General features: G+C 36.7%; 1 protein-coding gene across 1 annotated transcript; it reads left to right on the plus strand.

The window, feature by feature from the left end:
- Nucleotides 1–53: 53 nt before the first annotated feature.
- LOC100369240 (checkpoint protein HUS1-like) lies at nt 54–17323 on the plus strand. The gene is made up of 8 exons (XM_006821505.3): nt 54–205; nt 5329–5456; nt 6557–6733; nt 9910–10017; nt 13129–13203; nt 14430–14529; nt 15474–15617; nt 16639–17323. Exons 1-8 carry the CDS (start codon nt 154–156, stop codon nt 16722–16724), a joined length of 870 nt encoding a protein of 289 aa, XP_006821568.2. The 5' UTR covers nt 54–153; the 3' UTR covers nt 16725–17323.
- Nucleotides 17324–17485: the final 162 nt, after the last annotated feature.

A 17485-nucleotide genomic window follows, 5' to 3' on the forward strand; every position in this document is an offset into this window, starting at 1 on the left:
GACAAATCGTGTCGCCCTCTACCGCCGGTCCCGCGAGAGCGGAAAACGAACGCGAGATTCAACATGGCGGCAAAAATAAACTTTTTGGAGTTATGATCTGAACGAATTCTGGTTTTATTTTTATACTCAGCTGCATACCATTTGTATATAGATATGAGATTTCGTGGAAGACTTGTGGACGTTGCATGTATCCAACATTTCACTCGTAAGTATCCATTCCTGTTCCTATAATAAATTAATCTCCAAGGAAGATTTTCTTGTATTCGAAGAAAAATTATAATAAATCGATTTAATAATCAAGGCACACAGACTTGGAAAGTGTACTGAATAGTGAATCAATTGATACACGGTGGAATGTTTTCACCATAGTGTTAAGTAATGTGTATGATAACACATTTTCCGAGCAAGTTGTTAAAGTCGGTCAACGTCACAAGTCAAACTGGCGTAACTTTAATAGCAGACAATGTCTGGCGAGTGATAGCCCTGAGTACAGTCCTGTAGGTTGGCCTTCTCAGAACTGTGGGAGCCGAATGATCAGCGGAAGGAGGCCAACCTACATGACTGTACTCAGAGCTAGGCGAGCAAGTGCAGCCGAGTAGCTTATTACTACATTATACTAAAATAGGCTTCTGGTCAACTAGACCCCAAGTCGAATCGACCCCAAGTCAACTCGATCCCAAGTCAACTTGACCCTCGTATTAGTGTAGGTATTGGCAGTGTCGGTGAAACACTGCATTGTCGATTTCACCTACTTAAAGGGGACCCGCTCAATCCCATAGATTGCACCAAATGCTCATGGGTAATTAAGTCCGCCTCTGTCCACTAAGTAAATGAATGCTTATCTTTTCTTCATGGACGTAAAAAGAGAAGGAGTCACAGCCAAGCTTAGATCAGAGGTACCAGGATGGTCGCCGCTGTTTGTACATAGACCAGGGAGTTTATTTGCCGAACGGATCAAGGAGTACAGTTTCCTCTTAGCGCAGTGAGGATTACCATGTATTAGCATACTATGGACGCCTTCGGCAGCACTCAGCGATTTTCGTGACAATTCTAGTCAAATTCTTATAAACAAATATGGCGACGATCGATAACGCGCACAAGTTTGACTACGATGCTGAAACTGCTATATCCTTAAATTCAGAAGACGTAAACGAAATCGAAGAGCATATTACAGACGAAGAATTTTTTTGCATATGGTGTGAACGAAATGATTGCACGAAAACAAAAAAATGCAGCAATTTTCTTGTACATGGTGTATAAAGAAAATTGACGCACTGCCATAGGAAGTAGGACATACACGGGATATAAACTTCAAAAAGTGTCATTTTGAACCTCAAAATTCAGTCTCTGGTACAACGCGGTGCGGTCCATGTCATGCACCATTGCAAGGAACATTAAACGATCTTTATTTTGGACTAAAAAACAGTACTAGCAAGGTTTCGAAACATTACAATATTACCGATTCAAAAATACAACGGAAAATGTGCTGAAAAATGAAAAATTACATAAACTTAACAAGGAATTCTCCGATTTTCATAATTCCAACTTTCCCGTTCTCACAAACATGATTCCTCTACGTATAAAAGATCTGCGCATGCTTTATGTCCTTTGGCTTTTACTGCGACACCGTAAAACAAGACCTTGGAGTGTGTACTGTACGCAGCATCGCTTGAGAGAAATGACGTGTCGACAACGATCCTGGGGTGAAAGGACGATAAGACAAAGGGAATTATAGGATTAAACTTGACTAAAACAAAAGAAGATTAGGAAGATTATTTTGGCTGTGACTCCTTCTCTTTTTACCTCCATGTTGAAATACAACATAACAATTGAATTTCAAACCATGTACAAGTTAGTTTGATGGGTCACTAGTGTCAAACCACGGTTACTGTGGTCAAACACATGAGCCAGCTCAATATGCCATGATTTGAAACATTGTACGCTCTAGAAGTGTACATCGTCGGACAAAAATGAAGCCCACTAGAAAATGCAACAGTCCACCGGATACTGAACACAAAACCAGTTGTTACTGAAATTTTGGTTGCCCGGTGCCTCTAATAAATAACCCCATCTAACTGCTGGACTGAATCAATAATATACTGTATTACCCGGGGCACGCGCCCAGGGGCCTGAACATACAAAATCGGGAAAAATTGGGGGTGGGCGCTTACCCGAGGACCACCCCAAAAAAGATTTAAAAAAGTTTTTGTGATCGTATGAAGGTCAAATAAAGGAATGCTTTCGTACACTTTGTACATGTACTTATTTCTTGATTTATGCGAGGTTTCAATAAACGTGAGCACTCGGTCAAGAACTGTGGGAACACTAAGACACAGGGTCGAATTTCAAGAATAAATCTTGTTTTATGTCAGAGAATGAAGTTGTATTACTCACTGAAATTGGCTACAAAGTATGGTAAGTATTGTAATCAATGCACGGTTACTTTTTTAGTAATCGTGATCAGTGCAAGTCAAAACAGCCGGGAAAAACTACAGCTTGTAATCCAAGAAGGCGATGACCTCATTAGCATAATTTTGTTCACGCACGTATTGATACATTGCATCGTAATTACTGAAGAATAGCAGACAGGGTTATGAAACAAATAAACCTTTTATTACTGATGTGAACAAACTATTGTGAATACATAAACATATCCAAATGGCGATACATAAAAAACAGACTGAAAATAAACTCAGGTCGACCTCATTAACATGATTTATTCACGCACCCACACACATGACAAAATTATGATGCAACAAGTTCCCATCGTCGGCATGTCTCCTTATGGTTATCGTAATGGACTTGAGGTCGGCAAAATGTTTTTCTTCAACGACAGAAAAATAATCCACATGACCATAATGCCATAGCTGTGATGAAGGATGGAAAGAAAGTCGCAAGTTTACAACGTGATGTCTCAAAAGTGCTAGCTCCCGTTCACAGTCGGCTGGCATCGGTGTCGCTGGGTGTATATGATAGAGGGAAGTTGTGCAACCAAATTTGTCAAGTTTGCAGTTTTTCGCCGATAAAAAAATTACTAAGGCAAAAACTCGCATTTTTTGTAATAAAGACATTATTCTCTATCAATAATCCGCCCAAAATAGGAACATTTCTACTAATTCTTGTGTTTTTTCGGCGTTTTTCGAAAAACCTGCGATCAGGCTGCAAAGTAGAACATTTCAGAGGGGGTGAAATGGAAGAGCATCGCCAGGCGAAGAATTAGAGAACACAAGAATTAGTAGAAATGTTTCTGTTTTGGGCGGATTATTGATAGAGAATAATTTCTTTATTACAAAAATGTGAAAAAACCGTGAGTTTTTGCCTTAGTTATTTTTTTATTGGCGAAAAACAAATTTGGTTGCACAACTTACCTTTATTATATAGACCCAGCGACACCGATGCCAGCTGACTGTGTCACCAAGGTATGGATTATATTGCAATATTAGATTCATCCTGAATGAAGAGAAAGCAGAACGTGTGCGCCACATGCTGCGTGGTTCATCTTACGTTAAGTTCCAATGAGTTTTTACGTAAAAACACAAACAAAACGGCCCTTTTCAGGGCCACCACACGCTCCAAAAAGAGAACTACTGTAACAAACACACTATTTAAATAAATCAAACGCGTTCGTTTTTGACAAATAAAACTTTATTGTTGACCCCGTTCTTGGCTAAAAATCACCCTGGGCGTTTAACCGAGGATGTCCCCAACATGTAACTTGTGAAAACAGGGGCGCTTGCGCAGGGAGGGGCGCGTGCCCGGGGTAATACGGTATCACAAAAAAATCATGGAAGACTGTGTGAAAATCATTTTTTTTTTTACATTTTTTTCGATCTTTTCTTGCTCGGAATGGCCGCTTCGCTGCGATCTATTGAAAGTAAGCCTCAAAGACCCGTTGGATTTGTTCCCTCTAATGAATAAGTCCTAACCTGAATCAATCATATTACCAAACAAATCATGCAGTGTTTATTAAAATTATGTCCAGCACGGATAACTATTCAGTCGGCTGGTGAAAATAAAATGAATGCATCACACATAATAATATACATATGCATTAAATGAATGCACTTCTAGAGCCATATCTCTGATATGCTTTGGCTGATTATGTTCAAATTTTATATATTCATTTTACATCATGTTATAGATATATAGATGTATTCAAAATGGCTGACTGGTGTCCATTTTGTTTAAATGAATGTACTTCTAGAGCCATATCTCTGATATGCTTTGGCTGATTATGTTCAAATTTTATATATTCTTTTTACATCATGTTATAGATATATAGATGTATTCAAAATGGCTGACTGGTGGCCATTTTGTTTAAATGAATGCACTTCTATAGCCATATCTCTGATATGTTTTGACTGATTATGTTCAAATTTTATATATTCATTTTACATCATGATATAGATATATAGATGTATTCAAAATGGCTGACTGGTGGCCATTTTATTTTAATTAATGCTGCTGCACAGCAATATTTCTCAGTATGGAGAAGTACTCGTTTGCGGATCAGATACAAAATGTCAATCATTTTAATGTTAAAAAATCATCTCAATCAAGCTTCGTCTTCTGGATCCATATTTCTGACATGTTTATGTTCCAACTATATTAAATTTGAGGGTCTGTGCTTATTCTTACTTGAATGAATGTCTCAGCAGTGACACTGAATGTCTGGTTAAATTAAATATAGTGGAACGATTGAAAGTCAATAAAATATTGAAAACATAAGCAGGGTTGGTAAATTTTCAGCATTGCAGGCAAGTTTTTAAAGTTACTGGTACTTGCCCTGTTGTTTGGAAAACTATTTTGATGAATTTCATTTTTTTTTTGGCCTAGGCGTTTTTTTGCTCGGAAAGACATTCAAATGTTGCATTAAATGATATTTTGGGGGTTGTAACTGTTCCTGTAATCTTGCCAATAACTGGTCAGCAACCCACTAGATTCCTATTTATCCAATGATGTGAAGGTTTAAGCGGGGGAGTCGTCACCTGTGTATGCGTCAGATGGGCATAGCCTGTCATTGTTTACAAACAAGCGTTTACCCATGAGCCTTTGTGTTTTTACCGTGTGTTGTTATTGTTGCTTGGGACTCAATTCCTGTGCGTGCGACCCTCTCGCTTTAAGTGACATATGCCAGGTAATACAAAAAGTTGAATGTTTCAGAACACTATCAAATGAAAAACACAGTTACTCTGTGACATTCTACTACAATCAACTACATCCATACAGAATAACTTGCTGGAAATTTGCCGTGACCAAAGATAAAATAATGAGATAGTCAGTGAGACTCTATATAACATTGTACATGTATGTATTTTCTATTAATAGGTGTGGTTAGTACAATATCTAAACTTGCCAAGAATTATGTTTTGAGGATAACACCTGATAAATTATACTTCATATTAAATGACAGCGTTACCAGCGGTGGTATTAGTATCTGGTGTGAAATGATACAGGTAAGATTGGAGTCTTGAGTAACTTCTGATCTTAGTAGAGGTTCCTGTAGCTTTACATGTAGGCGTGAGTAGGCCCTCGCCAGCCGACCGGCATCAGCCAGACAGAATAGTGTATGTCTCGTCGGCAAGACTAATACTGCAAATTCACAAAGTTTACGCCTTCTTGCAATGAGGTCAATGAATATTCATTTTGGTGGTCATAGTAACATTGTCAGTTCAAAGCCATGTTTGCATTGTCGGCAAAAATCAGACTGTTTTCAATAAGATGATAAACATTGGACGGAAATTTGCCAGAAACGTATCACGCATTATGTCAACAAACAAATAAACTCTGTCGTGAATGGTTACTCTTTGATGGCTGTCACTATCTGACGTTCCTGCAATTTGATTGGTACCGACAAAAAAATTGTTTGTGGAAGTGAAAAACTACATCGTTCTGTCAGGCGTGTGTTGGGTTTGGCGGAGGGTGCAATTCACGCGACCTTGTCAGGCTAAGGCACTGGATGCTTTATGTATATCGGTACTGACAACCACCCCCCTCCCCTCAATGAATGGTTACTTGTGCACACATCTCTAAATACATCAAATACTACATGCACAACTGACAATTGCAATAACAGTCTCCAATCAGAACTTGTATGCTGTGGTTGGTTGACAAATCCCCTCAGAGGAGACAACCATTTGTTTAAATAGTTGGTGTTGGCATGTGGTCGTATATATTAAAATACACCCTCCACATCCTCAGATTGAGTTAACATTCATTGCAATTACATCCTATCATGGTTCTCATGACAACAAAAATTACCTTTACCGCACCACCGCACCTTAAAGTTGTATTATCTACTAAATAATTCAACATATTTAGTAAATTGATGGACTGAAATCCGTAATTATGATCGTTATGACCGTTGAGTTATGTGTATCATGCTTTTTCCTTCATAATTTAAAACACTCTATTAAACTCATGTTGCAACTGTGTTTCTGTGATTATTACATATTTCCTGGGATATTACTGTTCAGTGTTGCACCAAAGCAGAAAGTGAAACACATTGACATTCTTACTAGTGCAATTTCATGAAATGCATGACTTTCATTTTCAGGCAAATTTTTTCGATGAGTACAACATGGATGGTGTATCTGCTGAATTCAATGAGATTTATTTGGATATCATTGGGGAGAATATAATGAGAGCATTGAAATCTGCACAATCTGCCAAGTCAGTGAAGGTCAAACTAACAAAGAAACATACTCCGTGTCTGACGTTTGATGTACAGTTAGTAAGTATAGGTGTCTGAAACTGTGATTTATGTTACTCTGTTGTGTAATAATATGAGGTTATTACGAGAGTATCTCAAAGTATGCACGAAGACAGTACAGCCAGAGTATTGACCGACATGCCGGGAAAATGTTTAGAACAGAATCAGCAAACTTCTTTGTATGGAGTCCGGTCAAACTCTAAAGGCAGCCATGTTTGTTTTTATTATTGGAGGACACTTACGCAGGTAATCATTCCATATTTGAAATTCGCATTTCCTAATATGGTAGGATGAAAATACCCTGTAAAATACTACAAAATTACGGTGCGCTGTAACTTATGTCGTTATGGTGACAGATGTATAATAATCATCTTTATGGACTGAGTAAATAATTTGTTTCTTAATAATTTACGACAGAAGCTCCCCAAACTTGTGTTTAGTCATACTCAGGGCCCAAAGTTACTCTGGCTGTACATGTGTACGATTGAGGGCAGCAAAAGTGTATCCCGGGTATCATCATATAAAACTACTTTGTTTCATTTGTGCTAGTTGGGTGTATTTCTAAAACTATTCACATTGACAAGTCATAAGAGTTCTAACATTTGTTTGTTACTTTACTGTGAAAATCTTTCCTGTACAATATTAATACATGTGTGTGTTTGTGGACTCGAACAGTCGTTTGAAAGTTCTTCAGTTTATTACTGCAGAGATCAAATCAACATGCTATGAATGTCAGCTAGTGACGATGACTCAAGGTACCAGTAATTAACTGTTTGGAATATTACGATTTTATCTAAACACCCCCCCCCCTCCCCGGTACATCTATTTTTGGATAACTTTTGTTCAAATATCACTAAACATGACAGGCTATATTAAATAATATTACAATATTTGTTCACCCTGTTTCTGGCAGCATTTTGAGGGCTGCAATACGAGATTGTATGACAACTGATTACCCATAATACTAACTTTAAAGTGCCTGTGCAATGCCCACCCACACGCTTCCCATTTTGGATTTGTGCCCCACTGAAATGGGCAATTATTGATTTTTTTGCTGAAAATGATTACTCGTATCTAAGTAAATTTGAGTCATTTACCGTGCTGTAGCCACGCCCACCTATCCTGAAACGGTCGGCTGTTTCCGGATTTCCGACTCTCGCTGAAAGTGCGCCACCAAATGCAAAAATATGAGAGGAAGCCATACCCCTGAGCCGTACTTTTATATCACTGTGTCATTCAACGTACAACTGTACTTTTAAACGATATACATTTTTTAATCAGCGTTTCTTTTGTCTATTTTATTTTATTTTTGAGAGAGCGAATTTTTAGAAGTTGTTTTCACAACAAATTTTTATGATGGTTAAACGTTGTGTTGTGGGCAGTTGCAGTAATGCGTATAGTCGTAGTGTAAGCATTTCCACGTTTCCAATCAATCCGAAGGTGCGAAATCGGTGGACGAAAGCCGTGAAAATAACGAGAAAAAGTTGGGGTGGACTTCCTCCTTAACAGCATCATATGCAGTGTCCACTTCACCTCAGATTCTTTTTTTTTTTGAAAAACTGTCCTTGTCCATGACAAAACAACTAGGTTTTAACGAGAAACGCCGACAATAGAAAACGTTTTCGAAAAAATAGATTCCGGACCAGCCCATGATCACTGAGACGGATTTCAGAAGGGAGAGAGACGTTGAGTATGTGTTTCAAATGATTTGATTTTTTGCGATCCTGATTATCACTTTATAGACCACCCGTGTTATGTAAAAAGGTAGCAGTAATTTTGATAATGACACGAAAACGAAGCGTCGGACAAACAGGAAATTACGCAGCCCTCAGGCTGTTTTCATTTTCGCAGGCTAAAAGTGTCTGAATTGTTTGGTTATTGGTATTGAATGTCGAATTCACACCTTTGTTGCCTTTACTTCGGGCTTGAGCTGTCAATGTACTTTTTAAATATGATGTCATAATCATGAAAATCACGCTAAATCCACTCTGAATTTGTCTGTATGTGAGTCGCTCTCAATAATTTTTGTTATCCAATTAAACGCCGCCATTCACGCACTTGTCTCCTTCATGACCCGACGCGTTCACCCCTTACAACGCGGCAGTCATTTATTTAGTAACTGTGTTTTGTCGTTTTTTTTAAATTATTTCTCTATTTTATAAATCAATAGTGTCTAGTAACCTGCTAAATAACAAGACGATTCAGCCGTCAAATTTGATTTTGTCCAATGCCGGAGTCCAGCGACAGTGTACAAACGTGCTCCGGTGACGGTGACGACCAAGGTGACTAGCGACACCAGACCGGACATATTTTGCATCTGACTCAACCCCGTGCAACAAACTTGATACTATGTGTTCATTATGGTCCATTCTTCCTCGACGAACAAGTACATAAGTGGCAATTTAGTCAAAGACGAGAAAACAGCAAAAGAAATTTGCCTTATTTACACGTATCGGCAATGCAAGCTGCCCAGCGACTTCCCCTTCTGACGTCACAAGGGGAATTTTTGTATGCAAATGAGAAGCTAATGAGGAGCCTCGTTTTAAAATACACAAAAATAAAGTTTCCGTAGACTGAGTTAAAAACACATTTTTTCACTTAAAAAAAATTATTTATGCTTAGAAACATAAAAATTAATACGGTACCGTAATATTTATGTATCAATGAATAATTTTAGGCGTGAAAATAGCAGCCATTTCACAGGCACTTTAACATTCCTAATCTTGTTTACCGTATTTTTGAATGATACATGAAGATTATTTGATTCCATTGTCGGATATAGTAAATCAAAAATATTTTAATTTAAAATAATTTACACAAAAATTACTATAAATATCCTGTGTAAATGAAATGAATGAAATTCTTTGACTCTCGATATGCAGCAAAATTTGTCTCATGATTTCCCATGTGTTTACCCTGAAACCAGCCAACTCTTCTCTCCTAATGGTTCTGATCACAAAAAAGTGGAGTCTCTTTATCATGCCTGTGGGTTTCTCAACACCACTTCCTTTTAAAATGCACACTGGGATGGGAAAGCTACACCTCATGGAGGTAACTATTATATTAATAGTGCATAGAGGTTTGTCTATGGTAAAATAAGTCAATAATCCTGTGTATAATAAATCAAATTGATGGTACATACGTTCTTCTACTAGAAATGCACTTCTATTCTTGATTACGATTGTGTTTGTTTTCAGCCGTCATTGTCTGCTTCTAGTCGTAATGTAGTACATGATGTACCGGTCAATGTCATTGCCAGAAGACTATGGGAGGATTATCAAGAACCACCAATGCCAGAATTTGATGTAAGTTAGAATAAATCACTGTTAAATCTATTCAAATTTATTTTAATAGCATTGACTCATTATTGAGGTACGTATAGATAGGCTTGATATTTGTTTTATTCTAATTTGATTGAGTGTCTAAATTAGCAGAATTATTCTATTCAAAGATTTATAAAATGTGCAATTCAAGTTGAGAGGTATCTCAAAATACATTTCTAGAAATACAAAAATGCAAATGAGTGAGTCTGTGAAAGAACTGATTTTGTTCGTCTTGATGCATCCTTGCTAATTCCCAAAGTGTGTGTGGGGGTTGCATTTTTGACTCCCATGTGCGAAGCACAAAATGGGAGTCTTTGCAGTTAGTGTGTCTGTATGTGTGTGTGTGTGTGTGTGTGTGTGTGTGTGTGTGTGTATGTGTATGTGTGTGTGTATGTATGTATGTGTGTCCGTCTGTTCCACTGATATCTCAAAAACCGTACATCAGTTTTTAATGAAACTTGGTGCATAGAAGCCTTGGGCCAATGCGCAGATTTGATTAGGTTTTGGTAAAATTCCAGGCATATTAATTACCTAATCAGCATGATAATTAGCTGATTTTTAGCTGTTCCATGACTGTTCCACTGATATCTAAATAACCGCTCATTGGATTTTGATGGAACTTGGTATATAGATGCTCTGAACTTGTGCGTGCGCAGATTTGATAAGTTTTTGGTAAAAATTTGTACATATTAATTACCTAATTTGCATGATAATTAGCTAATTTTTAGCTGTTTTATGACTGATATCTAAACAACCACTCATTGAATTTTGATGAAACTTGGTACATGGATGCTCTAAACTAATGCTAGGTTTTGAACAGTATTTGGTAAAAATTACCTAATTACTAATTACCTAATTTGCATAATGATTAGTCAATTTTCGTTTTTCCAATGATATCTCAAGTACTAATCATCACATTTCATAGATGTCATAGAACACTACACAGACCTGATAGTTTTTAGGGTAATATCAGTGCATATTAATTACCTAATTTGCATAATTAATTAATTTTCAGCTTTCACACTGATTTCTCAAGTACTAATCATCACATTTCAATGAAACTTGGTACATAGATCCTTCAGGACTATCCAGAGACCTGATTAGTTTCAGGGTAAATAATTGTGCATATTAATTACCTAATTTGCATAATTAAATAATTTTCAGCTTTCACACTGATTTCTCAAGTACTAATCATCACATTTCAATGAAACTTTGTACATGGATGCTGTAGGACAATAGACAGACCTGGATAATTGTGGGTTAAAATCTGTACATATTAATTACTAATTTGCATAATTAACCACTTTTAAGCTATCACACTGATATCTAAGGTACTAATTATTCCATTTCAATGAAACTTAGTACAAAGATGCTCTAGGACAATGTACAAACCTGATTAGTTTGGGGTTAAAATCTGTTTATATTAATTCCCTAATTAGCAAAATAATTCATAATTTTTAGCTTCGCTGTCGACTTTGTCGAGCGGAGTTTATCATATGAGTGATTGTCCTCCGTCGTCCGTGTCAATGTTATACTTTTTCGACTTCTTCTTGAAAACTGCAAGCCTGAATGCTTTGATACTTGGTGTATATGTACCTTGGGTAGACCTCTCTCAGATTTGTTCATTTCATGATCATATCTTCAATTCTCTAATTTTGGTTAATATTTTTGTCATTTTTGGTAAAAAGTGATATTTTCGACTTCTTGTTAAAAACCGCAAGTCCAATTGCTTTGATATTACATATATAGGTACTACATGTGGATCTCTCTCAGATTTGTTCATTTTGTAATGATATTGTTAATTCTCTGATTTTGGTGAATATTTTTGTCACTTTTGGTAAAAAGTGATATTTTCGACTTCTTGTTAAAAACGACAAGTCCAATTGCTTTGATATTACATATATAGATACTACATGTAGACCACTCTCAAATATGTTTATTTCATGATGATATCTTCAATTCTCTAATTTTGATGAATATTTTTGTCATTTTTGGTAAAAAGTGATATTTTCTTCTTGTTAAAAACCACAATCATTTATGGTGAAAAATGATATTTTTTAATTCTTGTTGAAAACAGCAAGTCCCATTGTATTGATACTATGCATATTGTTCATTTTCTAATGATATCTTCTGTTCTTTAATTGAAATGTGCATTGCTAACAGCGGAGATATCTCAGCCAAGAGGCTGCTTGTTTTTAGTTCCAATCACATTTCAATAAAACTTGGTACATAGATGGTCTGTTACATTGCGCAGACCTCATTCGTTTTACATTCAAATATTAATTTTCTGATTTGCATTATTAGTTTTCAGCTTTTCCATCACTATCTCAATCAAGTACAAATAATTTTGAATTATTTTTAATGTGTCTCCAATACTCTCAGCACATGGGAGTTCTTTTTAAGCTTTCTTTGATTGTAAATGGTGATAACCTGGCATACATGAGTTTACACAAACCATGCATTACAAGGCAGCAAATGTCAAATTTGCCAGAATGGGGAGATTGAGGATGAAAAACATTTTTAAGACTGCTTAAACAAATTTTTTGCAACACCCACTAACCAAAACAAAGAAGAAAAACTAGTAAATATACTTAAAACGAAGGATAAAAACATGTTAATTAATTTAGCCAAATTTGTATACTACGGCTTCTTAATGAGAGAAAACTACATTAAATCTAAATTACCAGCTGCCTCAAAAAAAAAAAAAAAAAAATGTTTTTTTTTTTTGTTTTTTTGTTTTTTTTTTTTTTCTAATTGTTTTTTAATTTTTAACTTACAACATTTAACTTTATTGTATCACGAACAATATCTCAATTAAGGATACGTTTATCAAAACATACCGGTAATATTTCTAAGCATCAGATGTTTACTGTGATGCTATTGGTTATAATGCATTTGGATTTACATCCACATTGAACTCATTAGATTTTGTGAGATATTCATCGCATACATAGATATTCAGCTTGCATACCTTTATCCTATAAATCCTTGTACTTTTTGCTCACATAACTACACCTTAAATTAGCACGAATGAAGGATAACTATAAAATACTTGATTATTGATTTTTGTTCCCACCTCTGTTATATTTTTAGATCAGTATTTACATGCCACCGCTACGACTGCTGCGTAACGTCATCGACAGAATGAAGAATCTTAGTAGTTATGTGGTGAGTAAGGAACACTGTTGTCAGGAATGTATGCGATCTGTGCAAGTCTCACAGTAGCTGAAGCAAGAAAAGTCAGTCAGCTGCTAAAATCATATGATTGCACGCACAGTCTGTCAGAGGCATTCTCAATTTGAAATCAGTCATTTGTTCTGATAAGGCAGAAAGTATGATGGTAAATTATGGGGGTTGATTTTAACATGTAAACTTTCAATAGCTCATCAGAACACTGGGAACCAGGAAAACCAGTGAATAAATTGCGCAAGCTAAAATCACCCCCCCCCCCCCCATTTCCACAGAAACTGACTGATGATGCTGTACCTCATCGTCCGAATCGCACGGTCCTGTGTCTTCGACCTATAGGCCTCTACACGATACCGTGCGGGATCGCATAGGCTAATTGCGTATCTTAAGCAGGGAGATCTGATTGTGCGCGTCTCGAAACAAGGCGCCCAATAAGCTTGGACGTAACAAATTATAAAACAAAATTCCACTTCCTGTTTTTGTCGCTATGAAGACATCCTTTCCACACAAAACTGCGTCGATTGCCTGTACCTGATGAGGCTTGAGGGCACCAACACCGAAAACTTTCGCAATTTTATCATCACAAATATCACGATTCTGATTGACAAGGGATCACATATGGCCACAGTCTACAACTGTGACTTGTCTGATAGTAATTTTGACCCCAAGGAAGCCATAGAATGCTCCATTTTAACTTAGAATTATCAAGAGCTCCACACACTGGTATGGAGAACCATATCTCCTCCACTTGGTGGCGCGGCTAAATTGCAGTGCTCCCTTCTGCAGTTTTTTTCTAGAAAAAACCCTGATCATCATTAATTTCTTGTGTCCATGATAAATTTTCTGCAATCTCTCCCGAACTTGTGTATATAATCTTAGTGCAGTTCAGTGTTTTTGTGTCTGACACATGATTGCTTTGAGATATTGGTGAAATGGGTCTTTAGAATCAGTGATGTGATGCATGTCCTGATAGTCAGTGTTTTCACATGTGGTGAAATTGTTCCATCAGTTCAAAACAGATGAGACTATTACTTATCTATGTGGAACTAGCGATAGAAATCAAATGTTTATTAAGTTTGAATTTTATTCTACGCTTATGAATTGTCTAAGTAAAAAAGTCTGAGATAAAAAAATTAAATCATGAGGCAAATGTTTCATGTCCAGTGAGAAGACTGGGTATCCCAATTGTGTTTTTTTTGTTTCAGATTCTCTCTGGTAATGGCAATGGTGAGATGAATCTGAGTGTGGAGACTGACATGGTGTCTGTTACAACACATTTTAGAGACCTTTCAAATCCAACATGGAGTAAGTGATCCACAAACAGCTTTCATGTAACTCAGATTTGTGTTATTATTTGCATTCCCCAATATTGCATTTGTGTTTGACACATGTATTCATGAAAGAGATGCCTGACATGAATGTGACAAATATGCAGCTTTCATGTCATAAATACAAATCGAAAAATATGGGTAGATTGTGTGTAAGCCTTGCTAAATAATCTTCTTTCTTCCTTTCTCTCTTTATTCACCGGCTACTTTAAATATTTTCCGGCTGGCAACTATGAAAATTTAAAATTTAAATTGAAAATGACAGTTTTTCCCTCACTTTATAATTATGATCACTATTTTAGTGCTAAAAATGACAGACTAAGGGAATTTGTTTTTGTTGAAATAGCATGGGTGGAAATACTTTTAACAGCGTCCATACTGAATTCACAATATCCATTGTTGTTCGGAAAGTGTTATATATGGGTGAACATTAATTAGCCCCCACCTGGACAAAGTTCGGGAGAGGCCAAACTTTGGTACGTGAAAGTATATGTATTAATCTGGTGAGGAAAAAGGGTGGCTGGAAATTTGAAGCATCTTTGTTGATATTTCACAGGAATTCCTCTCAAATTGACACTATTCATTATGGACTAGATATGGTTTTTGTGGTCCCAGGTCATGCGGCGGAAGCTTGTGAGGGCACGTAAGTCGTACGACCGAGGGCAGCTAAAGCCATATCCAGTCAATAAAGGTTTTATCATATGTCTTGTAGGAGTAATTACAATTTTACCATGACAGGACCTCAAACACACAATGTAATTTATAATGACGTGTTTTGTTTTGATTGATGAAAGCTGGGCGCGCTGGCCAGGCGTGATACGGGAAATTATTACCCTGGTGTGAGGGCGCACTTGCCATAGCGTTGCAACGGCCGGGGCAATAAGAGGTATACATGTATGATAAAGTTTAATATTCTTTCAGATAAAGACGGTGAATTGGAAGAGTCTCAGTACGAAATCAGTCAGGATGGTCAATCGCAGAACTTTGTGTCTGCCAGAATTGATATTAAAAAATTTTCTAATTTCCTAATTGGGCAACAGATGAACCCAAGTAAAGTGATTTGTAGTGAGTATTGTTAATCGTTTCACTGCTGTTGTAATGTAGGAATTGCATTTAAAGTTAAAATTTTATTTCATAGCAAGTTCAGGAAGGTGAATAAGATGCAAGATGGTGTGAATGTCGAGTTAAATGTAAACCCCAGAACAAAGATTTAGCCCACTGATAAGAAATATTTATATTGGTGTAAAGCAATTTATAAATAAAGTCTTGAAATTTGGTGCTCTCGGATTAATCTAATAATATCAGAAAATACAGTATTAGTGTTGGTAAATCATGCCTTCTATATTGTGCAGGGATGAGAATTTTCCTGCGAATCTGCAGATTTCTGAGCCCGCAGGGGTTGATTTTCTGAAACGTCTGAATTCAAGGAAAACACTTTAGGGGGGGGGGGGGATAAGAATACAGATCTTGTTTATTCACCGGAAGTAAACACGCTGTCGGGTCATTGTTGCCTGCAAGAGAGAGGCCTGTATACTGATACTGTATACTGATGGTCGAAACCCATACACCAACGGCGCCATTTCAATTATTAGCGGCGCTGGATTGTTGTTTACAAGTTTCATGCTGCGATAATGGTGAAATTGGTTACAAAAGACAACGAGTCAGCCGTGCAAGAAATCGATAAAGACATTAGGAAAAAATTTCTTTGGGCATTGCTTGACAAGGAAGTGACTTTGACTTTGAATTGTGAAAGATGAAGTGGTAACTGGTGACCCAGGCTACTTTACTTTCAGCTGAAAATTAAAATTCTCATTCCCATCCCTGATTGTGGCTTATTTCCTAACTGTTGTGCTTAACTAGCTACTTTGTACATGTAGGCGTATCTAGGGCTTTACACAAGTGTGGATTGACTACATGTGTTCTTAGGAGTACACCGTACCATGTTGATATCCAATTTAAATATCTTTACATTATGAGAGTACATGTAATTTGTTTTAACTTCAAAGAGGAGTTTCTGTGGGGAAAAGAAGATGAAACAACCATCACTCAATACTAAGGGTTTCTCTGTTGTTGTTTTTTTCTCCAGATATTGTGCACAACAAAGTTATTCACTTTTTCTTGATCCAAGATGACCTATCGTTACAGTATTTTATACCGGTTATATCACTTTGACCACTGAAGAAAACATGGCTATGTGGATGAAATGTGAAGAGCATTCGTTGGATCCATTCAAACTAATCTTCAGAATGCAAGTAGATAAGCTCTGGGGTAAAGTCGTGGGCTCCACCTCCGAGGTTGCTAAGATCAGGTTGTATCTTCAGCAGTGTTTGTGAAATGCAATAGAGTTTGAGGCTGCATAACATTGTTTTAACTTTGATCAGTATGATAGGGTAAATTCACTATTGTATTTGACCTGACGCTGTTAGTTATGTAAAACCTCAAATACATTCAATGCGCAGACAAAAAAAAAAAACATTTCATCAACTCTGTTTAATAATTTGTTACTGCTTTTCAGTTTTTTTTTCAATATTTCAATGCCTCATCTCCGGTTTGTCTCAATCAAACTGCTTAATCTCAGTATGGAACAATTAGTGATGTAATTTCATGTACTTTTTTGGGGGATGTCTCGACTTGCCTCGCAATCAGTTTCATTTTTCTACTTTCCAAGGAAGTTAGTGATTTACAAAGTTGTACTCATCTATATTAATACTTTAATATTTCATTGAAACACAGTTATTGTTTTACAATAAAATCACCATCAGCAAGGACAACATTTTGTAGCAGCTTTGTCTGTTTTTGCACCATAGAATACACAATCTTACCTGCTGTCTTGTTTTCCCAACACAGATGGATTCCCAAATTACTGCCGACGTAGTAATTCTGATCAAAAGAAAATTTACTGCAATATACACGCTACACACATGCGTGGAACT

Source organism: Saccoglossus kowalevskii, chromosome 21 (assembly GCF_978046115.1).
Source record: "Saccoglossus kowalevskii chromosome 21, keSacKowa6.1, whole genome shotgun sequence".
Classification (NCBI taxonomy): Eukaryota; Metazoa; Hemichordata; class Enteropneusta; family Harrimaniidae; genus Saccoglossus; species Saccoglossus kowalevskii.